Source organism: Schistocerca gregaria, chromosome 2, assembly GCF_023897955.1.
Source record: "Schistocerca gregaria isolate iqSchGreg1 chromosome 2, iqSchGreg1.2, whole genome shotgun sequence".
NCBI lineage: Eukaryota > Metazoa > Arthropoda > Insecta > Orthoptera > Acrididae > Schistocerca > Schistocerca gregaria.
In genome coordinates this window covers 54,293,316-54,318,263 of record NC_064921.1, presented here as the reverse complement: position 1 = coordinate 54,318,263, position 24,948 = coordinate 54,293,316, and the positions used below count along the sequence as shown (strand labels likewise).

Sequence of the window (24,948 nt, the reverse complement as noted above, 5' to 3'; positions counted from 1 at the left end):
CCTCAATAAACTCAAAACAACAGGTCAAAGCACTTGGTAGACCAAGATTCAAATCAAGCAAATTATTTATAGGAAGTAACAAATAAGCAACACACTGAAAAGAAAGTTATACAGATTAAGAATCTGGTCATTGAGCTAGTTTATGTTTTTCTGTATTTAGGGCAGTTGAATGCAATAATTGGATAAAAACAGGAGTACAAATACCACATTGATGAAGGGGGTGGGGTGTGAGGAGTGTTTCATGGTATAAGTGTCTTAGGTTGATTTCTTTTAGTCTTCTACAAACTACAAACATGCCACCTTAATACTGCACAAATCTATGACAAGTGAGTATTTGAATTGTTCACCTTATATAAGCACCTCATATTATATCATACATTGGAGAATTGGGGTATGAGAGACCAGGGTGATGCAGATCTCAACAGATTCCTTTGTTGACACAATAGCCATTTTGCTGAGTCTCACTGTCAAGTCATACAGTTGGTTCACTGTGAACCATTTCAAATGTCATGTGTCATTACGAAAACTTTAACATATGGTGTGCAAAATCATACAATATAAAGTCGAGGATAGACCAAAAAAGGGAAGGAAAGGTTACATTACTACTTACCACATGGAAGAGGCAACCATAATGAAAAATAGTACTGTAGAAGAAAGCTGAAATATTTGTAATATTCTGTAATATATGTTGGCTGCATCTACCACATAACATTTAACATTTTTTTTTGTTCAAGTGATGAGTATTTGCTTCTGATCAAATCCTTTCAATTTTCAGTGTGATGGGAAATTGTTAGCAACAGGATCATATGACGGTTATGCTCGTATCTGGACTACAGAAGGCCACCTAGCTAGTACATTGGGGCAGCACAAGGGGCCCATTTTTGCCCTGAAATGGAATAAGCGTGGAAACTACATACTAAGTGCAGGAGTTGACAAGGTAACAGTAAAACATTGTTGTATGTAACTTCTGTCTTCCTCTCCCTTGCCCTTTTTTGCAATTTGATCTATAATTGATAATTCCGTCACGAGCATCTTCCGTGGATTGCTAGAACGCACATTGTCTACAGTGACAACGCACATTGTCTACAGTGACATGTAAGCTGTATGAAGCAGCCTTGTGTGCTTGACAAAACATACATTACAATGTGTATTGTATGAGGTATCGTTCTACAGCAAAGACTGGCAAAATACTGAAAGAATGAGTGCTTGTCTACATCTATGCATTGTCTTTAAATTCCCTGTGAGAAGGTTGCGAAGAGAGAAAGACACTAACATTCAATTGATGATTGAGAGTCAGTTTGGGCTTGACAAAAGTTAAGAAGGAAATTGGCCATGAGTTTTTTTATCTATTAATCCTGACAATTGATGTAAGTGATTCAGGGGAATTGTAGGAAACTTAAATGTAGATGGCCAAGATGGGTATGGTTCTGCAAGCCAGATACATGTAATAGTGTCGGGCACTGTCAGCAAGTGGGCCACTGTACGTGGATCAGAATAACAAAGTGATTGACTATTGAGCACGAAAGGGGAGAGATGGTGTCAGTGTGCCATTACATGACTTCAGTAGTAGCAGCTGTGCAGTTCCACACAGAATAGGCACATACCTTTCCCATTAACTTATAGCATTGAGTTCATTTTTCAGGATCATAATAGTAGTATCACTTTCCTAAGTAATTTCACCTTTTGCTTCCTACATTCTGTAAAATAAACATACCGCACTGAGGACGTGAGGTGTGACCAAATTCATTCTCTGATTTTTTCTTGCTACTTTGTTGTTCTGATCCATATATAGGACGGTAAGCCATTCCCCCCAGTAAAGTAGTATCTTGTCAGGGTGAGATCTGTTTTACAGATCTTGTCTTTGTCTCAACTGTTAACATACATTATAGACAGTGGTCCAACTTTGAGGAGCAGTTTAGAAGGAGGTAGCAGCATACAACAAAGTCATTGGGAATCCTAGCCCAAAATGATTAGTGGGGTTAGAAGCCTTGAATGTTAAGAATAGGTGTTGTAACAAGTCGTCACACTGGTTAAAATAATGCCCAAAATGACAAAACATAAGAAACAATGTACCTCTCGTAACATCCTTAAATGTTTTTAACTAATTTTAAAGAAACTTCGTTGCTTTAATGTTTTATACACTGATGTTGAATCAATAGTGGAAATATACCCAACAGATAGAATGCCTCAGAACAATGAAAATACTGTAGGACATTCAGAACAAGCCTTTGCATTGGCTGGTGAGACATGTTCCATGATTACCTTTGCAGACAGGAGGACCCACCAATACATAATGCATGCAATATAATTCTTGTCTGTAAAGTGTGTTTTAACTATATGTGTGTTATTTCAAATTAGAGATTTCCCAACACTTGCCATCAATTTTTTCTGAGTGCAATGCAAATTCCGCAAATGTTTAAAATGTCGTTTTGTGTCAGGAGTCCTCCTTATGCTGTTTGAACTAATATTAATTTACAGTGGAGTGAGTGGTTTATCCATTATAAAGTGATGAACCAGTCACATTAACCTGTAGTGCTGTTATATGTTTAATCTCTTTGTAATGTTCCCTTTTTTAAATATGAATTTTGTTTGATACATATTAATGTATTTGGTTATGCAGGAAACCATATGCAACATGATGATTCTAAGTTTACTCTAAAAGATTTTCAGAAATAGCTGCAACCAGTCACCTTTTGTGGAGCCTCAGTTTTTATTACACCTGGACCAGTTTCAGGTCACCCAGTGACTCATCATTGGATGTTATCCAATTTTAATATCACAGGCCAACCAAAAAAAAAAAAAATTTGAAAAACTTTTTTTACTTTGACAGTTGATCTTATTGATTTTTATGAGCTGAATCCAAATCTAGCCTTAGGTTTTTTTTTGTATCACCCATAGTTCTCGAGCTGTATTCTTTTTATTAAATAGTATAAAAATCCTATGCTATACGGTAAACAGGAATATTAATGAAACACTTTGTTACAATATAAGCATGGTTTGTATTTACAGTAAGCTACTTAAAACAATGATATGTGTAAATAGAAGTTTCACTTGTCAGCTGGAATTGGTTTGTATTTTCTTTCTCCTTTTTCTTTGAAGCTTCTTGAGTACCTTTTTCTACAATGAGATGCTTGCTGAACTTCTCGGTGAAGTGACTGACAGTAATCCCCCATCATATTGGTGTTCCAGAGGCCTTGGTAGCGTTTTTCCATCACATTAATGTCCTGGTGAAAACACTCTCCTTGTTCCTCTCTAACATCTCCCTTAATGTCGGGGAAGTGATAAGGTGACTGTTCAAAAAATGAACTTTCAGGCTCATTAAACATCCGAAAGTTTTAAACTTCTTTAACATTATAGCTGTAATTGAAACATATTCTGGGTCTTTTTCATGTACTAAGAACTTAGTAACGACTTTCTTGAATGATACCCTTGCTTCTTTCTCATTTAAGGTTATTGTGGATTCAAAGTTAACATCAAACATCAATTTTCTGATGTTAGGTCCGAGAAAGACACCTTCTTTTAGTTTAGCTTCTGAAAGGTGTGGAAACTTTTGACAGAGATACTTAAAACATCGTCCATCTTTAGGCAAAGCTTTTACGAACTGTTTCATTAGGCCTGACTTCATGGTGTAGAGGTGGTAGGAGTACATTTTTTGGCTCTACAAGGTTTTTGTGTAGAATGTTCTTCTTACCAGGTTTTAAGGACTCCCTCACAGGCCAGTTGTTTCTGCTCCAGTGGTGATCCCTAGCCCTACTGTCCCATTCAACCAAGAAACAAGGAAGTTTGGTAAAGCCACGTTGTTGACCAAGGAGCATGTATATTACTTTTTAGATCGCCACGTATCGTCCAACCACCAGCAAAAAGTTTTTTCATTGTCGGCCTGTGTAATCGTTTTTAGCATTTTGGGGGTGATGTAACTTTGGTAAGACTACAGAAATTTTATTGCAGACAACAGCTCCCACGTGCTTTGCAAGATGCAGACAAATTGGAGAGTATGACAAAGATGGTGTTCAAAGAATTGCATTGGAGCAAATTGTCTTTGGTCGACACTCACATTTTTTAAAAATTTGCTCCAATGCAATTTGTTGAACACCAGTCTTTGTCGTACTCTCCGATTTGTTTGTATCTTGTAAAGCATATGGGAGTTGTCTTTAGTAAAATTTGGTTAGTCTTTTTTGTAGTCGCATTGATGGCAGAAAATAAAAATAGTGATTAAATTACATTAACTATTACAACAGTAACATGTATTCAGTATTATAAAATTAACGTTCTCTTTTTTCAAAATCAATAAAACTAACATTGAAGATGTTATTTATTCTACAATTTTTGGCACCAAAATTACATTACACATGTTAATTCTTGCTTACTATATTTTGTTTATGAACTAGACACCAGTTATTAGTGCATTGGTCACTTCATTTAATGATAAATGTTAAGATATGTGGGCACTTGGGGGTGCTGGTATAGGGGAAATAGATTGTGTGTGTGTGTGTGTGTGTGTGTGTGTGTGTGTGTGTGTGTGTGTGTGCGTGCGCGCGCGCGCGCGCGCGTGCGTGCATGCGTGTGTTAGTGCTAACAGAGTAACTGCTTAGTTTTTTCAAGGTTAATAACTTTTTATAATTGTGAAAAGATTGGTTTTCTAAGTCACCTTGCACATTTAAGATGGTGTGTGGTATTTTATAATTATGGGTCTACATCTACATCTTCATGGATACTCTGCAAATCACATTTAAGTGCCTGGCAGATGGTTCATCGAACCACCTTCACAACTCTCTATTATTCCAATCTCGTATAGCACGTGGAAAGAATGAACACCTGTATCTTTCCCTACGACCTCTGATTTCCCTTATTTTATCATGGTGATCGTTCCGCCCTATGTCGGTCGGTGTCAACAAAATATTTTCGCATTCGGAGGAGAAATTTGGTGATTGGAATTCCGTGAGAAGATTCCGTTGCAATGAAAAACGCATTTCTTTTAATGATTTCCAGTCCAAATCCTGTATCATTTCTGTGACATTCTCTCTCATATTTCGCGGTAATACAAAACATGCAGCCTTTCTTTGAACTTTTTCGATGTACTCTGTCAGTCCTACCTGATATGGATCCCACACTATGCAGCAGTATTCTAAAAGAGGACGGACAGGCATAGTGCAAGCAGTCTCCTTAGTAGGTCTGTTACATTTTCTAAGTGTCCTGCCAATAAAACGCAGCCTTTGGTTAGCCTTCCCCACAACATTTTCTATGTGTTCTTTCCAATTTAAGTTGTTCGTAATTGTAATACCTAGGTATTTAGTTGAATTTACAGCTGGGTGAAAATATCCACTCCCTTGTCTACAATATGAAGGATCTGTAGGTGTATATTGTTGTGATTCTTCAGTTTCTCACAGGATATTTGCTGCTCATAATGTCTAATGGGCACTGTATTTCGGTGATCAGACACGTTGTTGTCATCAGATCATCAGATACACTGGTGCACTGAGCTCCTGAGGGTGCATGACCGACCTATATTCCCTCCCACCGTAAGTCATTTCCTCATGGTCAGACATTTGATGAGAAGACTACCAACCTTTTCAAGCATGTCCTATCCTCTATATATTTTCTGTTTAATGGAATATACTGTGAGCAAACTCAGGGAGTTGCAGTGGGTGGCTCACTCTCGCCTGTTATTGTGAATTTGCATGTGGAGTACTTCAAGGAAGAGGCCATGACATCATCCAAATGGAATACCACTTGCTTCTTCCATCATGTGAATGACTCATTCATCATCTGACCCCACAGAAAGGACAAACTCCTCAACATTTTTGTACATGTGAATCGATATATATCGCAACATCAAATTCACTATGGAGACGGAAGAAGTTGGAAGACTACCATTCCTGGATGTCATGGTCAAGGGAAGAGCTAATAGAACCCTCGGCCATGGTATGTATTAGAAGAAGACACACACTGATCTCTATTTGCATGTATGTAGCTGTCACGATGCTGTGCAGAGGAATGGGGTACTAAAAATGCTAGTGCATAGGGCACACATCATCTCAGATGAAAAGAGTTTGCCCCAAGACTGAACACCTCAGAACTGTGTTCCGGAAAAAGGGATACTCAGAATAGCATATTAAGCATGCTCTTTGCCCAACCACTACTGTTCAACTTGTGGAGATGGAAGGAAACACAGATGAAGAGAGAGCCACAGCCTTTATACTGTACACCTGCATGATATGGAGAAACTCGATGCATACTGAAAAAGTACTGCAGAAGAACTGTCTTTTTCCCACCCAATAAAACATGGTCAAAGATGACCTCAGTTTGTGGAAGACCAGGGTGTATCAGATTCCTTGCCAATGTGGGAGCACATTTGTTGCACAAACAGTGCACACTGTCGAAGGTTGATGCCGAGAACACCAGCGGTACACTGGACTAATGTACCCCAACAAGTCAGTGGTCACCGAGCACTATTTATCTGAGAATAGTGCAATCAAATGTGAATGTACCAGGATTTTAGTGCAGATTTCCAAATACTGGGAAAGTGTCTTTAGAGAAGCCATTGGAATTGGTGCCAGGGGTTATCTTATCAGTTGGGACTGCGGCTATAATCACAGCAATGCTCAGGAATTGGCATTGTGTCTTATTTAGATGACCCTTAGCGAACAATGATCTGATGACCAGGTTACTTAGAGCAACTGTATTGATACTACCAAAGACTCTGATACAAGAATGTCCCTGACTGCCGATGTGCACACTTGTATGTGATCCTCGGAGGTAACTGCTTATAGTGGGAGGGGATATAGGTCGGATGCACAGGCTCAAGATCTCAGTTCGTTAGCCCACCTGATGATGGCGATGTGTGAGATCAGTGAAATATTGTGATTGTTAGACACTGTGGACTGGTAGTGCGCCCAGGGACTGTACAAGCATCATATTTTGCTGTTTGTCTTGTGAAAACTTACTTCGACTTCGTGTTATTTAAATGGCTGTCTGAGTTCATATGTGATATTGTCACTTAGAAGAAGGTGTAATTAGATGAATGATGAACACTAACTTCACTCAATGAAGGTTTATTCAGCACTTGCGCATACAAGAGCACGAAGCGAACTGCCTCTGGCCAGAACACATGCAGTATATATACAGTTACAGAACATTTGTGGATACTTCTAGAATGTACTTGAACCGAACATAGAAGTTAAAATTTTACATTTCAGGTGAGTTTTGAACTCATGACCCTCCATGCAACAGTCTAGTATCATAAGCACTACACCATTTTTGAAGAATGGCAAGTAGCTTCTTCTGTTGTTCCTTCATCAATTCTGGTGATAGTTGAGGTAGAAGATATTGTCCTGTAGTGGTAGTGCTAATTTTGGCCACAGACACAGTATGGGAGGTTTCTATGACACTCAGCTGTTCGGCAATTAATGGCTCAGCATTTGCTACACACATGCATATTGGAAGGATCTGTGGTTCTCGATGACAGTTAACTATCCACAATTCACCGAATCCATTTTTAAATGAGATGATAGAGGTTGGGATGACCAAGTTATTCTTCAGTAATATGCTTCTCTTACATTCCACTACAAGATCCATGGGTTGATGCATGGCATGACACATGACAGTTACTTTTCTAGCGCTGACTGCAGGAATGATCATTTCATCCAGCACACATTGTCTACACACTCAGATGCGCACCTTCCTGTCCACAGTATCTCATCTCGTCTAGCATAATCTTCGAGCGACTACAATCTATAATTGGCTGAGAAGCTTTCAAAAATTCCCATCAGAGAATGACATCATGACTACACTCTTGTAAGACGATGAATTATAAGGGCTGTGTATGGCCACTAATACCCACATGAATGACACATCTTCCTGTAGGTTTTATCTATTTCCCATTAGCCACCTTCAGCAGAGATGTTTTGTTGTCAATGAATACGGTTTTCTGCAACTGGCGATGGTACTTCTCCGAAATGACTGAATATGATGCTCGAGAGTCCACAAGAGCTTGGGCTGGTCGGCCATCCATGAGGATATGTACGTAGTTTCCTATAATTTTTGTAGTGATCGACGGAGGATTTTTCTCTTCAGTAGCTTCACCTCCAAGGAAGGTTGCACTCTTTAGTTTTCCAGGTTACGGCGGCTAGGTGGTTGGCTGGAGCTTCTAAAAAGCGATGGAGGCATTGATCGGTGTGTTGGGGAGCGTCCTCTCCAGCAGCTAGCTTGCGGCAATGGTGACCTACGCCGTCCTGCACCCACATCTTCTTGTTTATCTTCATCATCCCAGAGTTGGCATCAGCTAAGGTCTGTCTGCTGGTTTGTTATCCTGGGTCCTCCAGACGATAGTCTTCCTTAGTGCCCAAACAGGTTCCTCACGCCACATTGTGGACATGTAGCTTTCCCTTGGTCTCAGCTTTTTCACTGTTTTGAAGGGAAATGAAGGATGAGAGATTTGGTTCAATGTCTGTTCCATTTCCTCCCTTATGACCTCTTGAAGTGTCTCTGTTTTTTGCTCGCCGTGCAATCCAAGTGCCTCCTGGACTTCCTTTTTCACTATCTGACAAAGAACACTTGTGAAATCAGTTCCTTCACAGACATTGATACAACATTTGTAAGCTGTTCAAACTTCTTGTGTAATTCTTTTTTGATGCAGTGTCTCGATATACAGGCACCGTTTTATGAAGTCATCTGCTGTCGAAACCTCCTTCAGGAGTAGGGCTTGATCCATGTCCTCAGCAACACCCTTCATAAGATGTGCAACCTTATCTTCCTCCTTCATTCTAGGATCCACAAGATGTCTTGAATGTAGGATACTGTCGTTTCTCCTGGACGCTATGCCCTTCACTTTAATTTATCTTCAGCCTTGCACTTATGTCATTGTGTGTCGCCGAAGTACTTGCGCAGTTCCACCTGGAATACTTCCCAGCTTGTGAACTTTTCCTTGTTGTTCTCAGACGATTGCTTGGCAGTGCCCTCCAAGTAGAAAAATAAATTAGCCAAACACACGGTGTCATCCCATTTGTTAAATTTGGCTATACACTCACATACCTTGAGCCACTTGTTTGGATCTTGGCCATCATCACCAGAGAACCTGGAAGGATGTCTCACGTGGTGACACACAGTTGCTGTCATCGTAACGTCCTCTTCTTCTTCTGTCTCCAATAGATTGTGATCTGTTGAATATGGCCACGTAAACGGCAGCTCTGTTGTGGCCTGATGGGAGCCACTGTGTCATTGATAATGTGCGCTATCACAAGATCCAATACCCAGCGTCTCCACCGGAATGATGTCACATAGAAGAAGGTGTAATTAGATGAATGATGAACACTAACTTCACTTAACGAAGGTTTATTCAGCTCTTGCACATATAAGAGCATGGAGCGTACTGCCTCCGGCCAGAACACATACAGCATATATACAGTTTCAGAACATTCCAGTTCAGTGATTCTTGACATTTGTGGATACTTCTAGAATGTACTAGAACTGAATATAGAAATTAAAATTTTACAGCTCAGGTGAGTTTTGAACTCATGACCCTCCATGCAACAGTCTAGTATCATAACCTCTAAACTGCAGTGACTTTGCTACTCAGCTTCTTCTGCGACAGTATTACCGTAGAAAGGCATAGAGACATATTTATTTTCTTCTGCTGCTGAGGACTGGTTTGCTGGTGCTGTTTGGCTCAAATTTTTATAATTAATTTGTCAGCTATGGATGGATTATAAGAATTGTTGCTGGATATTATTTTTAAAATATTTAGTTCTTTAGACTTTGTAGTGGGTTCACCTTGAATTTTGTTTATATGTTTGAATATTGATTTTAAGAATGCCAGTTTGTGTTTATTTAGGTGGTATGTTATGTTACACATTACATGTGATGTGGTGGATTTGCATTAATTTGGAGTTTGTGTTTGCTGTTGCACCATGTAATTAATTTAATATTGTGTTAGGTGTAAACTGCACTTTGCAACGTGTGTTATTAAGTTCCTCAGTTAAGCTCTGTATTTAAGTGGTTGTTAACATGTTTGCTCCACAGACAACAATCATTTGGGATGCAGCATCAGGACAATGCACTCAGCAGTTTTCTTTCCACTCAGCTCCAGCCCTCGATGTGGATTGGCAAACAAACACAAGTTTTGCATCATGTAGTACAGATCAGTGTATACATGTGTGCAAACTGAATGTGGATAAACCTATTAAATCATTTCAGGGACACACTGTAAGTCTTACAATACAATTTTTTTTATCATTGTGCATGTACAAAAGGAGTGTAGCAGAATGTCTGTATGGTTTTAAATGAATCATTGATACATTTATCGGTAAGATTTTCATCAATTTATCCAGCATTTTATGCCTTTATATCTTGCAAATAATATACAGTATAGCAAACTTCTATTGTAAGTATTGCTCAGGGCTAGTTCTATAAGATTATCTGTGTTTTTGTAGTTCTGTACTATGGCATCATCAAGGACACCTCTGTGTAAGAGGGCTTGGATATCCTCAGTTGCTGGTTTTAAGGGAAGACGGTGGCAGTCTTGCACTGATATTTTTGTAAATCCATATCTTTGCCATTTTTTGTTCAATCTCATTGAAATTTTGCACTCTTATGTATAGAGATCTAATATGATTTTTTTAAAAAATACAGAATTTTTAATAACAATCTAATGCAGTGAGATAATTTTGAATTTTTTATTGCATTATTATTTTAAGGTACACTTTTTCATAATTTTGAGGCAAGTTTGACCAATTTTTTTAATGGTAAAATAATGTACACTAATAGGTGTACAATTAAGTGCAGTAACTTTTTGGTAAATTAATGCTATTATTTTTTGTGATATTTAGGATTCGATCATTTTTTACAAACTTTTCAATATATTATCAACCACAAAACTGTGTATAATATATTGAATAAAATTTTGTTCCACGTAAATGTTGCTTCAAAGTAAAAGAATAGGCGTGCCAAATTTCATTACAGTCCTTCGAGTAGTTTCTGATATGTGTTCCTGAAAGCAGAAAACCTTAAGTTGCAGAAAAATCATTTTGAAGTGTGGAGGGAAAAAAAAAAAATCTATCATACCTTAGCTAAAACTGCCCATATCCATGTTCTATTTCTTCCTCGTCATCCTCTACAGCTCTTTTAGCTTCTCTGCTCCTTTGCCTAGCAATTTTTTGTATGTTCTGGGCTGAAGTCTCCGCCTTCGCGATTCTTTGCTTATTGATGATGTGCAGTATCTGCTGATTGAAGACTCCAGGTGTAAAGCCCAACTTGCTGAGGATGTGAAGTCTTGCAAGACTCCCATCATTAAACACTGTTGCAGCTTCCAAAGCAGAAATCTTCACCACCAAATTGGAAACAAACACAGTCTTTGGCCATCTTTTCCAAATAAGAGCATTGAAACTTTCATTTGGGTTCTGTGTTTTCCCATGCAGACGTTTTTTCGGCAGTTCTGGTCAAGCCAGTACTCTAAAAGTTGGTGTAATGGCCATTGAAACCTCATAAGGAAGGTTATTTTTATGGGTATAAGCTTCCCCATGTTCCTTAAGTTTCAAAAACTTGCACCATTCATTAGAACAGAGGCCATGTTGAGGTGTAGTGTCTGTCGACATGTAATGAAACCAAATGGCCCATACTGCTTTCCTCATACTGTCCAAGCTTGTGAGGTTACTTCTAATTGCAGCACCATAATAGACTTGTAGGCTGTGAAATCTCTTCTTTGTTAGTCTGTTTTTACTTCCCAGTGGCTTCCCATCCTCTAGTAGCTTGTCTTTTATTGTCTGCAACAAGTCTTCGGAGTCGTCCACCCATCCTCTTCAGAATATGGCCTAAGCACTCCAGTTTCTCAATAGTGCAATCTTTTCAATAGGGCTGACTTCCAACTACATTCTTGAAAGCACTAGAGTCTCCATCTGCTAAATACTGTATCTTACTCCATACTTTTTCAAAGATCTATGGAAAATGAATTTCATACCTGCAGCTTCCATCCCACCTCTGGAGCCTGCATAATTTCTGCTACAAACAGCTTTATGGGCTTCTTGCCTTTTTGTTTCTTTACCTACATCAGTATATTTCTTGTGCAAGGAACATGCAGAACAATATTTAGACATCACCTCTAAGTCTAATACTTCAGTGTTGACACTAATGATTGTTGAAACTCCATGCAGTGAAGTATGCCCCCTCTTCAGCCAGGAACTGTCACAGGAAACTGCTATATCATTGCTATTAGTTGCTTCACAATTTTCTTGAATTGCCCCCAGGACTGCCATTTTCATGCTCTCTTCACTTACTTCTGCAACTGCATTGAGGAGAGCAGTATTCATTGCAGAAAATTTTAGGGGAGGACCAGGCATGTTCATAACGCCACATAAAAGGCTTCCATCATCTCTTCCAATCACTATACTTCTTAGTCCATAAGCAAATCTGATATTGGCTTCATAGATTCTATTACTGACCTTTGATGTCTTGAATGGTCTGTCAGCATCACAGTTTTGACACAAAATGTGCAATGTGCAAACCAAATCACCTCTCTTTCCATCATCAACCAAATCCACATTTCCTCCACATACAGAGCACTTGCAGGCTTTTCTAAGTGCTTCTGCCACCATTTCCAGATCCACATTTCTGAAACCTGTATTTCTGTCTTGATTTGTTTTATCTGACACAATCCCTGTCCCAAGTTTTATTTTAGATGCACTTTGAGACAAGCTAATGTTTGCATCTGCAGGCCCGACCCTAACCTCAATGTCAATTGCACTGAACAGCACAAAACTTGTTTAACACTCCACAACCTTCTATACCACACTGATCGAACCAGAAAATAGCTCCACAACCTTCTTTACAACACTATTGTTATGTATACAAAAAATCACAACCTTCTAAAGCTATATTTTCTAGGTTCACAGGCCAAATTCTGCAATAAAATTTTTCCTCCATTTGGTGCATTGAAAAGGGGGCTTGACGCATTATACTGCTTAGGGTTTTATTTTTTTTATGCCATTTGTAGTTCCAAGTTTCAAGGAAAAAAATTGGGATAATAATCTCAATTATATTTACTAGCAAATAAACAAATAAAAATAATTTCTAACTTTTTCATTATTTCTGCCACTGTCTCCCCTTAAGTATTGATACAAAATCTCATCACACTTAGGTGACACAATATTAACCGTAAAGATTTGTAATTGTGTTGTGTCTCATTTCTGCTTCAGTACTTTCTGTGATTTCAGTGAAATATTGTTGCAAGATGGTATGCCGACATCAGTGTGTGCACAGTTGATGAATGAAATATAAACTTCCCTTGCTATTTGTTTCAATTTATACATGATTGACAAGGTAACAATTAATGCTAATTAATACTGTCTACAGTTAGACATCAGTGGCACTGAAATTCCTTAGCTTCTGGCTGACCAAACTGAGTCCTCATTTCATACAACATGTGTATGTGTCGTAGTCGCCACCATTCCACAGTATTTGTCTCGATCATGAGAATGCTGCAAGTCTCAGTAAAGAAGCTTCGTGGCTGCCAAAGTGAAGCAACCAGTAATGAGCAATCTCTGCAGCACTTCATTCCTACATTGTTTTCCATTAGACCTGTTTGGTACGCCTAGCACACACCTGAGAATTGTTCTAAGATATGTTGTATTTCTAAGCAATCTCCTTTAGAGACTGACTTTCTTTTCAAAGTATTCTACCATTGAACTGAAGTCTGTTTTACCCACGGCTAAGTCTATGTGGTTGCTACATTGATATCCCTACAATTCATTACACCCAAGAAACTGTTTGAGTTGACTGATTCCAACTGTGACTTGAAACTTGTTTTCGTTTTGTGAATTGCAAAATTCAAAGCAAGTTGCCAATCTTTGTACCACCTGGAATCTTTATCAAGATCCGGCTAAGTATTTGTGCGTCTTTCAGTTAGTTCCTCATTATAGAGAATTACAGCATGTGTGAAAAGTCTGTAGTCACCGTTAATATTGTCTTGAAAGTCATTAATATACAACATGAACAGCAGGGGTACCATCACACTTACTTGAGTACATGTGAAGTTCTAAAACTGCTAACACACTGCCGAATATAACATGCTTTGCCCTCCCTACAAAGAAATCCTCAGTCTAGTCACTTGATACCACTTAGAGTTGTAGTTTTGGTAACAAGCATATGTGTGGTACTGAGTCAAATGCTTTTCAGAAGTTAAGAAATACTGCATCTATGTGACTGCCTTGATATATGGCTTGCAGAAAGTTGTGAGAAAACCATGAAATAGTTTTCACACAACTGATGGTTTTGAATTCGTAATGGTTGGCATTCTGTTAGAGACATGTCATTGAATTTGCGCTCAGAGTATGTTCTAGGATTCTACAACAGATAAATGCCGATGAGATTGGATAGTGGAAGACTGTGACTTTAAAGTCAACTTCTGAGATGAGATCATCTTTCCCTTGACATCTTCCCCAAAACATTGGCCGACTCACAGCAGCATTCTGTCACCCACCAAATCTTTGTAATATCCTCGTAAAACATGACATTCTCAGATAATTATCCTATCCCTGCAATCATTCCCACTGTAAATTCTGCCCCATTGCACTCAAGTGCTGTTACAGTCCCACCATCTAAATATTTCAACATCAAAGGTAGAGCAACACATGAAATTATAGATGTTTACAAGCAACATGTCTTCACTGCCTGTATTTTTACCATATTTATAAGATGAAGTTTTTCCTAAATTTGTCTTTCAAAAAATACGTCTTATACTTGCAGATTAAATTATTGCTGCTGAGGTAAACAATTTTACAGATGAAGCTTTTGCTGTTGAGGTTTTGTACAAGTTTCTTTTGAAGAGAAATGAAGGGTAGAGATTAGCAAAAACTTTTGTTTTAACCATCTGCTGGGCATGTTGGAAAAGTTACATGACAGTTCATTTGACTGGGGCACTTTATTTATTGTTGGGTTTTGCCATTATTTCCTTGTTGTAACATCAAATTGTTATATTCCACACTGTTTTTATTATTAGTGGATCACATATATGAAATGAAAATTTGGTTTTTATTTTTAAGGCAGAAAATTCATCATTATATAATTTGCACACATTTTGTTTTACATTGCTTTTTGTTACAATAACATTTTTTTATTTTTCACAATTACATATTAAACATTATCAGGACATACCATTTTATTTTGTCTTTTTGAAGATAACTGATGTATTTTCTTATTTATCAGTTTTTGCTATATCTATAGAGATCATAAGACAAATAAAAGAGAATGAAAACTTCAGTTCAATGAGATAACCTATTGTAATTTTACTGTGATAGAAATGGCCTTGTCACCATGACACAGTAGTCTTATGTTGATGTAAGGATGTACAAGCTGTCACCCTAACTGCAACAGGAACTGCCGCCTCTTATGATTTGAAGTCAGACTTTGTGGGTGAAGATGCAACCTTTCTCTGCCTCGTGATGACTGGGTGTTGTGTGATGTCCTTAGGTTAGTTAGGTTTAAGTAGTTCTAAGTTCTAGGGGACTGATGACCATAAATGTTAAGTCCCATAGTGCTCAGAGCCATTTGACCCTTTTTTTTTTTTTTTTTTTTTTTTTTTTTTTTTTTTTTTTTTTAAGCGATTCCAGCAATGTTGATAATATTATAGAAGAGTACAAGAGGCCAGTGCTTGGTGTTGTTTCATATAGGTGCCCACAAGTTGACACAAGGTGTCAACACCCCCCTTATGTTTGTTGTAATGCTCTATTACTTTTGGCTTCTTTTTGTGACCAACTACAGTTCATGATGAGTGAAGAGAGGAGTCAAGTGTAACTGCTAATGACTTCTTTGGTACATATGATACTAGTGCTACGGAATAAGAGATTCCAAACACAGAGGGATTTACTTCTCTCGAATGATGTGGCTGCCTCTCCTTAGGAATTTTGATCTTGTTTTCCTTAGAGCTCCGACATAGGTGGTGTTCATTACCAGCAGTTCTCTCACTAAAGGTATGCTACTAAAAAAATTGTAAGCTGCAATGTTGTGGCCCTTAGTGAATCATTTTGCCGTTAGATCTCTTATGACTCTGGAAACCTGATTTACTTTTCTCTTTTGGCCGGGTTGCTTTCCCAAGTAAATTTATCCGTTCAGCGGAAATGCATTTTTAGAATCGCAAGCCCACCATATTTTTATACCGTATTTGGCAGGGTTGCTTTTCACATATTGTCGAAATGGACATTTCCCTCTAAATGTAACAAGCTGTTCATCATCAACAGTTATGTCAAAGCCTGAACTGTATATGGAAGAAAGCTGTGTAGTGAGCATTTCCTAGATGTCTCTAAATACAGCTAATTTACTATGTGTCCTACAAGCTTCCCTTGTTTCCTCACTGTCCAACCTGAGAAAACTTGTGATAGCTTGAAAACTTTTTAGGTGCAGTGTTGCTCTGAAATTAGGTCTGCCATATTCTTCGTTCCACTGATCTGTAGGCTCCAGAAGATACAAGCAAACCAATGATCGCCTCTAATTCTTCTGCATCTAGTTCCTTCCATACCTTAGGTGTACTACTAGGATAATCTTCATTCCACATTAGTACACTCGCCTAACCTCTCTGTTAGTTTCCCTTACCACAACGGACACTATTTCTGGGGTAATTAGATGCTTTAGGGCTCCTTTTATTGAGTTAGGGGTACGACTTTAGGACCAGGTTTATCATGAATTATGAGATGGAGTTTGGCACTTAGTTGGAAGCTCTTTGTACCAAATCATTCCATTTTTTCCAGTGAAATAACCTTTCATAGTGTTGTCATTACTTACAGTTATATCATTGTCACTGTGAATGACGTCATCTTAAGTATCTTCCTCTTCCCTTTCCATTACATCACTGCTTTCCTCCACTTCACTATCTGAGGGCAAGTATTTATCATCATTCAGGTCATAAATACTTTCATTCTCTACATAAACATCATCCCACATCTCAAGAAGATTTTATCAGCTTCTTCAGCCCGAACAAGTTTTTCATCAACCCTAAACAAAAAATTAATCCTATATTTAAATTCTAACGTAAGTTATATGAAAATAGTGTTTCCTTCTATTCCCACAGTTTTCATAATTTTGATTGACTTACATAATAATGAAAAGACATTTCTTTCTTTATATGAATACTACCATACATGTATGCAAAAGTGGAAGACTTGAAAACAAATACTGTGCTTACGTAATAAAGCCACCCATCATCCACTTCCTTCGCCTCAACAACGCTATCTGAAGCTTAACAACTGAGTAGCCTTCATTGTTAATAAGTTCTGCCAACTTCAGCCATTTTCTGGCAACACAAAGTCAGTTAAACCAGCTGGGCTCTTTGAAGACCCCAAGTGCCTATTTTTGTTGATTCCTAAATTAAGACATAATAAATTAAAGAAATATTTAATTAATGGTATTTAAGCATAGTAGCCATAATTATGAGAGAGATTCAGGGACCATGAGTGTTGCAGATCCAGTAAATAATGAAGTGCAAGAAATGTAAGTGGTATGGGGTCTAAAAAGACACCACATGCCCAGTGGAGGGTTATAGGCTTGAGATTTCCCAATACACAGAAGTGCTCGATACAGTATCGATCTCATTTGATCAGTCATATGACATTTGACTTGTGGCACTTGTGCAACTGATGGATATCTGAGAAACTATAAACTAGGCACTACAACAATCTAATGCTCTGCTTAAAAAATTGAAAATTGTGAAATACAGGAGAAAATAGCATTAAATTTTATCAACTCACAAACTTTTGAAAAGTTCTCATACATGTGTGGATATTGTATTTATGCTGCTTTTTAAGTAAAGGTAAAATTCAGAAGTGAAACTCTTGTCCATTCAGAAGTGAAACTCTTATCGTTCAGAAACCATTACATGATTCCAAACCCAAGTCACTGTTTTGTTTGGTTATAAGAAATTAATGATTTATGAAGCGTGTTTCAAATGGAAATTCAGTAGGTGTACACATATTGGAATACTGGGGGTAACACTATCAGCTTTTAATCAGCTTTACAGCAAGATGGTGACATTCGTAGGAAACGAGAAAAAAAATTAATGCAGAATTAAACGTCTAACAAACTAAACAAATCACATTAGGCTGACTGCAGTTGTTATCACAAAAAGAAATTATGATTTTAGGACAAATGAGAGTTCGAGAACTGAACTGAATCCTTACTGCAGTCTTTAATTTAAGTATTAGTTACTGGTGTTACATATGACCTGCCCTCTAGAAGATACAGCTATCTGTTTTTCACTGTTGTCAAAGCACAGCACTGCAGAAATCTTGTAGGGGGAACAGTGACATGAGCTTAGCTAAGAACTATTGTGAGTGTGGAGATGAAATTGGTGAGTGGGCAGCAAATTTTGCCTCGCTGCCAACTATGGGAATCTATGCTGTGTACTTTGGCTTTTTATGAACATTTACAATGTTCAAACTGCAGTTTGCTCAAATCCATTTGACTCAGAATAAAATTGATTGTAATATTAGCCAAATACTCAACAATAGCTTACATTTCTGCAGAAGATGCTAAAAGCTTAGACTGAGGCCAGTGGTGTATGTACGTGTTTTGTGCTGCAATGTTGTTAACCCTCGCCATGAGGTATGATGCAAATGATGGGGGTGTGTCAGCTGCTGGTTCTATACAGCCAGTGAGAGAGTGACAGACAGATGATATGTTTTTGTAGCAAAAGACATTGTAATATTCTCACATATGTATAGGAATGAAATCCACTGTGTGTTAAAACAACAAAACATATTTGGAAGAAACAGACAAATATTTGTGACAAAGCAGATAAAAGTTTCACAGCTGCCCTGTTAGGACGATGGTGCTGATGATTAAAAATAGTGGTACCACAGGTGACAGACTAAACAAAACAGACAGTGAAAATAAAAATTAATGTAAACAGTTTCTTTTATTTATTTTATTTCTCTTTGTATTATCAAACTGTAGACAATCAATAAATGGCATAAGGTTAGTATAGGTGTAATGGTAACTTTTACATCAATAAAAATTTGTAATTTTGATTTTTCATAATATGTTAAAAATAAATTTTTTGTACTCAGGTAAATACAATATATTGGAATGACCCCCACTAATCTGGCAGAGTACATTAATGGGCACTCTGTACCCAATTGCTGAATGTTTTCTACGTCATAATTCAAGGGACATGAGTACCAGCCCCTCCTGCATGGACTATTATGATTCTACCATCCTGTACAAATTTCTCCAACTTCCTGTCCAACATATCTTTGAGCTCAGCAGCTTTCTGGCCTTACCTTCCATGGCACTTTTCTGGACTTACATTCGATAGCACCTTTCTGGACTTGCCTTCCATTAAATGGCTAAATGCAAGTGTTGGTTTCAGTTGTAGGTTACTTGTTTAATTTCTTATATCTCTCAGCCTGGTGTAAGCATTTCCAATTACATATAGTACATACAGCTGCAATGCATGAATGAACTAGAGATTGTGGAAGTTAGTGTTTTGTTTGTATTGTTAAGTAGAAGCCTGGAACGAAGGAGAAGGGAGAGGACAAGAAACAATATCGGCACATGACTTGCTTCTCTTCAGGGTGTAGTTGAGCCAATGCACCTGAGGCACCAATCACTGTTGACAATATCACATGTTCACTAAACGTAACACTGTCGAGACGCTGGGAATTTAATATTGTGCTTTGACACAAAGTTTGTTGACAAGCTGACTGCCTCTGTGCTGAGCACCACCTCCCTGATTGTTTGTTAGCACTCTTGACTGTGGTGGTGGGTTAGTTCTTAGTAATATCAAGAAAGTGTTATTCAGCATTGTGTAGTACATTTTCAGGTAAAAGTGTACAATTTTATCTTTGCTTTTGATATATGGATGTTATTTTCATCTGTGAAAATCGGTAATAGAATCTGTACATCAGGATCAGGGAATATGACCTCCTCCGTGACATCTTAATACATAATATTTACTCTGTTGGTTTTCTTTCTAAATTTCTAATCATTTCTGCTTTTCAAAATTGTAGTACGCACCTCTGAAAATTTTCTAAAGTTTCCGGTTGTGACTTATCCCATATCTTCAATTAAAATAATTGTTCATTTTGGTGTTTTGAAGTACTGTTACATATGTCTGTAACTAGTGTGCCTGAGTACTGGAGCATCCAGCCTGTAGGATAGTTGCCAAATACTTTGTTGTGGAATATAGGAAAAATAAGTTGATTTAAACTACTTCTGGTCATTTTTGTACCCATATGAAATGTTCATTATTTATTTGCATTAGATATGTAAACTATAGTCATAAATATTTACTGTTACCAAAAAGTGTATGATGTCGTGTCTGTTCCATATTTTCTGATTTCAGAATGAAGTTAATGCTATTAAATGGGATCCTCAAGGAAACTTGCTGGCATCTTGCTCAGATGATATGACACTGAAGATATGGTCCATGAAACAGGACACTTGTGTCCATGACCTGCAGGCACATAGTAAAGAAATCTACACAATCAAATGGAGCCCCACAGGTCCAGGGACATCTAATCCCAATATGAACCTTATTCTTGCAAGGTAATTGCTTTCTTTTAATAATAAATGCAGCACTGTGTGTCAACTTCCTCAGTATTTTGTAGGACTTTTTGTTATATTATTTGTTTTAACAGTGTGTTTGAAAAGAAACTCTGATTCCAATGATGTACAGGGTGAGCAAAGCTGTTGCATAAAAATTAAGTCCCACAGTTTGTGCTACTCCATTAAAATCACTGTATTCTACCACAGAAAGATTCATACATGTGTAGTAAACAAGAAAAACTACATTTAGGAAAAATTTTATGATTTTTCAGATAGGGGATACAAAAATATCTCGTGGAGATTCAGTACATGTGATGGTCAGTTGTAAATCAAACTTCACAGTAAGGTGGCACTTTCACTAACTTGTAAATGCGGTAAATGGTAACCTTTGGTAAAATGTTGGAAGTGGCCAGTTTTCAGCTTATGTCACCTTAACAATAGTTATTCCTTTCTCAGTATTGTGGAAAGGAAAGTTGCCACCCACCATATACTGGAGATGCTGAATCGCATAAAGGCTCCACCACTGTTTTTTTGAACTGCAAGGATTATCTGGCAGAAACTCTCAGCCAGCTGTCAGATACATCCACTACAAACCTTGCCACAGTGACCCCATTCCAGAAATCTAGCAGAACTCCAATCACTCCTCAAATCCTGAGGCCCATCCCAGAACCTCTCCGTGGAGTCCATCTCTTAGCGCGCTCCTAAAGTCCATAAACCCAACCACCCACAATGCCCCATTGTGGCCAGTTACTCTGCCCCCATTGAGAGAATCTGCTCTCTTAGACCAACACCTTTAACCTATTACCCGGAATCTACCCTCCTGTATAAAAGGTACCGACCATTTCCTCTACCGACTCTCCACAGTTCCTGTCCCTGTGTAACATGATGCCCAGCTCATCACTATTGATGCCACTTCTCTTTACACTAACATCCCTAATGCCCATGGCCTTACTGCTATTGAACACTACCTTTCCCAGTGCCCAGTGGGTTCCAAACCAACTACCTCCTTCCTAGTCACCATGACCAACTATATCCTCACCCTCAGTTACTTTTCCTTTGTAGGCATTACCTACAAACAAATCCAGGATATGGCTTTGGGCATCCACATGACATCTTTGTGATTTGGTTTGAGGGTGAGGACGCCCTATCCACATTCCTCCAGAACCTTAACAACTTCTCCCCCTTTTGATTCACCTGGTCCTACTCAACCCAACAGGACACCTTCCTAGATGTCGACCTCCACCTCAGAGATGGCTACTTCACAACCTCTGTCCATGTCAGACCCACTAACCACCAACAATACCTCTGCTTTGACAGCTGCCATACCAAGTTCCATACCAAGAAGTCCCTTCCATACGGCCTAACGTCCCACGGTCGTCGCGTCTGCAGTGATGACCGGTCCCTCTTGATATATTTTGAGGGTGTCACTGAAGCCTTCACAAACCGTAATTATCCTCCCAACCCTGTACCAAACCAAATCTCCTGTGCCTTATCTTTCCAGTCTGCCACCACTTAACGAAGTCCCTCTGTCAGGCCACAGAATAGGCCCGCAGTATTCCTGCCTGTCGTAAGAGGCGACTAAAAGGAGTCTCAAACTTTTCGGCCTTGTATTTTGGTCCCCTGTTGGGTTTGACCTCCATCTCTCAAAATTTTCCGAAGAGCGAGCCGATTGGGGAAGGGCGCCTTACTTGGTACATTGTGTCCATCTTGCGATCAGACCTTTCGCCAGCTTATACATCGTTGAACTGCAGTCCTGTCTGCTCTCCATCTCTTGGGCGTGACTCTTTTTCTGCATGCAGATAACACCTTGCACTGTGCAGTGCCTCTTTCTGCACCGACGGCGACCATGGGCCACATGTTACCTAACCTCCAGCACGGTAGCCAGTCCATTGTGGTGGGGCCGCCATGTACCCTGTTGGTTGTAGCCCCCTGACAACATAGGGATCGCTCTACTGATGCCTGCGCTGTTAACTCCCCATGTATGCCAAGGAGTAGATGCCTATCCTCCTGGGGTATCGGGACTCCCGGCAACGGCCATCCTGCCAGGTGGCTCTTGCCGTGGCTGGGTGGCGCCCGTGGGGAGGGCCCTTGGTCGGAGTAGGTGGCATCAGGGCGGATGACCCGCAATGAAGCGTGGTACATCGTCTCTCGCTGGTGGCCAGCCGCCAGCAGTCTCTAAGCGTTCTCGGGCTCAATTTAACGCTCAGAAGTACGATCCGAAAACGTTCCCCTTCCTGGCCACACCGTGGGAGGAACGTAAGTCTCAGGATGGCAGTAGCAGTTATTCGCCCCGCTTCTTAGTTTGTACGAGGGTTGATGGGGAGTCTTTTCTCTCCACAAAGCCTCAGTTCTTCTTCGAGTATTTAGAGGACAAGTTTGGGGAGGTGGAGGTCTTGTCAAAAATGCGCTCTGGGTCAGTCCTGATACAAACGGCATCCTTTGCCCAGTCACGACGGTTACTCGCTTGTGACAAGTTGGGGGATGTTGCCGTTACGATCACACCCCATAAGAGTTTAAATATGGTCCAGAGAGTTATTTACCATAGGGATCTTCTTTTGCAGTCTAATGAAGAGCTGCGCGCCAATTTAGAGCGCCGAGGTGTACATTTCGTCCGGCGTGTTCATCGGGGTCCGAAGGAAAATCAGATTGCTACCGGTGCCTTCATCTTGGCCTTCGAAGGGGATACATTACCGGAAAAAGTCAAGGTGATGGTCTACTGATGTGACGTTAAGCCCTATATCCCTCCCCCGATGCGGTGCTTTAAGTGCTGGAAGTTCGGCCATATGTCTTCTCGCTGCACTTCCAGCCTCACATGTTGAGATTGCGGACACCCATCACATGCCAATACTCCATGTGCCCCGCCTCCCATCTGTGTCAACGGCGGGGAGCACCATTCACCTTGCTCGCCAGACTGCCGAATTTTCCAGAAAGAGTGTAAAATCATGGAATACAAGACCCTGGATCGACTAACCTATACTGAGGCCAAAAGGAAATACGACCGACTCCATCCTGTGAGAATGACATCTTCCTACGCTGCTGCTACAACACCTGTGGTAGCCTCGTCTGTTTCTCCAATTGTGGCCGGATCGACGAGTACTACAACTCCTCCTGACCCCTCGCCAGTGGGGGGCTCTACCCACTGGGTTGCTCCTGCGCCACCTACCTCAGGAGCAACACCATCCCACCCATCGGGGACGTCCGTCCCCACTTCTAAGCCGGAGAAGTGTCCAACTTCTTCGGCTTCTCACACTCGCAAGGGGTCCCTTGGGTCCCTCCCTTCCCAGGTTTCCGCCAGCGAGAAGCCTGACGACCGACAATGGCGTAAGTGCCCGCAATCAGCTGGTCGTAGGGCTTCACGATCCTCCTCCGTCCCAGAGACTGAATCGGTGAAGCTCTCCCAGCCAGTGTGACCCAAGGGACGGCGTGAGAAACCCAAGAAGAGCTCTCAGCCCAAGGAACTCGCGGTGGCAGCCATCCCACCGCAACCTTCCAGCTCTGCGCCTGAGGATGTGGTGGAGATGCTGGCGTCCGCTGAGGACCTCGATCTCGCCGGTCCATCAGACGCCATGGAAATCACTATCACAGGTGCTAAATCGGAGGCAGCAGGTGACCCAGCGGCGTAATCTCCCTTCCCAGTCCCGTCACGCCTTTCTCAGCCATGGACAACACCATCCTCCAGTGGAACTGCAGCAGTTTCTTCCACCATCTAGCTGAGCTCCGCCAACTTATCAGCCTTCACCCTTTCCTCTGCATTGCTCTGCAGGAAACTTGGTTTCCGGCAATGCGACCCCCGCCCTCCGTGGCTATCGGGGTTGTTATAAGAACCGGGCAGCCTATGAAAGGGTGTCTGGTGGCGTCTGCATCTATGTCCTGAACTCTCTTCACAGTGAGTCTGTACCTCTCCACACACCTTTAGAGGCTGTCGCTGTTCGGGTGTGGACGCCACAGGCTGTTACCATCTGCAATCTTTACCTTCCACCGGATGGTGATGTTGTGTAGCATGTCCTGGCTGCTCTGATAGCTCAATTGCCTCCACCTTTCCTGTTACTGGGCGACTTTAACGCCCATAACCATCTGTGGGGTGGGTCAGTGGCAACAGGTCGAGGCGCCATCGTTGAGCATTTATTACACGTGAGGCAATACTGACCATACGACTTATCTTAGAAGCTAGATTAAGGAAGGGCAAACCTATGTTTCTAGCATTTGTAGACTTAGAGAAAGCTTTTCACAATGTTGATTGGAATACTCTCTTTCAAATTCTGAAGGTAGCAGGGGTAAAACACAGGGAGCGAAAGACTATTTACAATTTGTACAGAAACCAGATGCAGCTCGATCTCTCGATCTTAAATGATGGTGCCTTCACACACTTCAGTGTGGCGCATGGCACATACTCCGCCATTGACCTTTCCATCTGTAGCCCTAGCC

At 40.1% G+C, this 24,948-nt stretch overlaps 1 protein-coding gene across 3 annotated transcripts in view; it reads left to right on the top strand.

Annotated features, from left to right (window-relative positions):
- Positions 1-24,948, top strand: part of LOC126336295 (F-box-like/WD repeat-containing protein TBL1XR1) — a 165,688-nt gene that overhangs the window by 109,590 nt on the left and 31,150 nt on the right. For all 3 annotated transcript variants that reach the window (XM_049999828.1, XM_049999830.1, XM_049999829.1), the window contains exons 6-8: positions 776-937; positions 10,018-10,200; positions 20,321-20,523. In XM_049999828.1, coding sequence (XP_049855785.1) covers positions 776-937; positions 10,018-10,200; positions 20,321-20,523 — 548 coding nt within the window. The remainder of the gene's footprint in view (positions 1-775; positions 938-10,017; positions 10,201-20,320; positions 20,524-24,948) is intronic.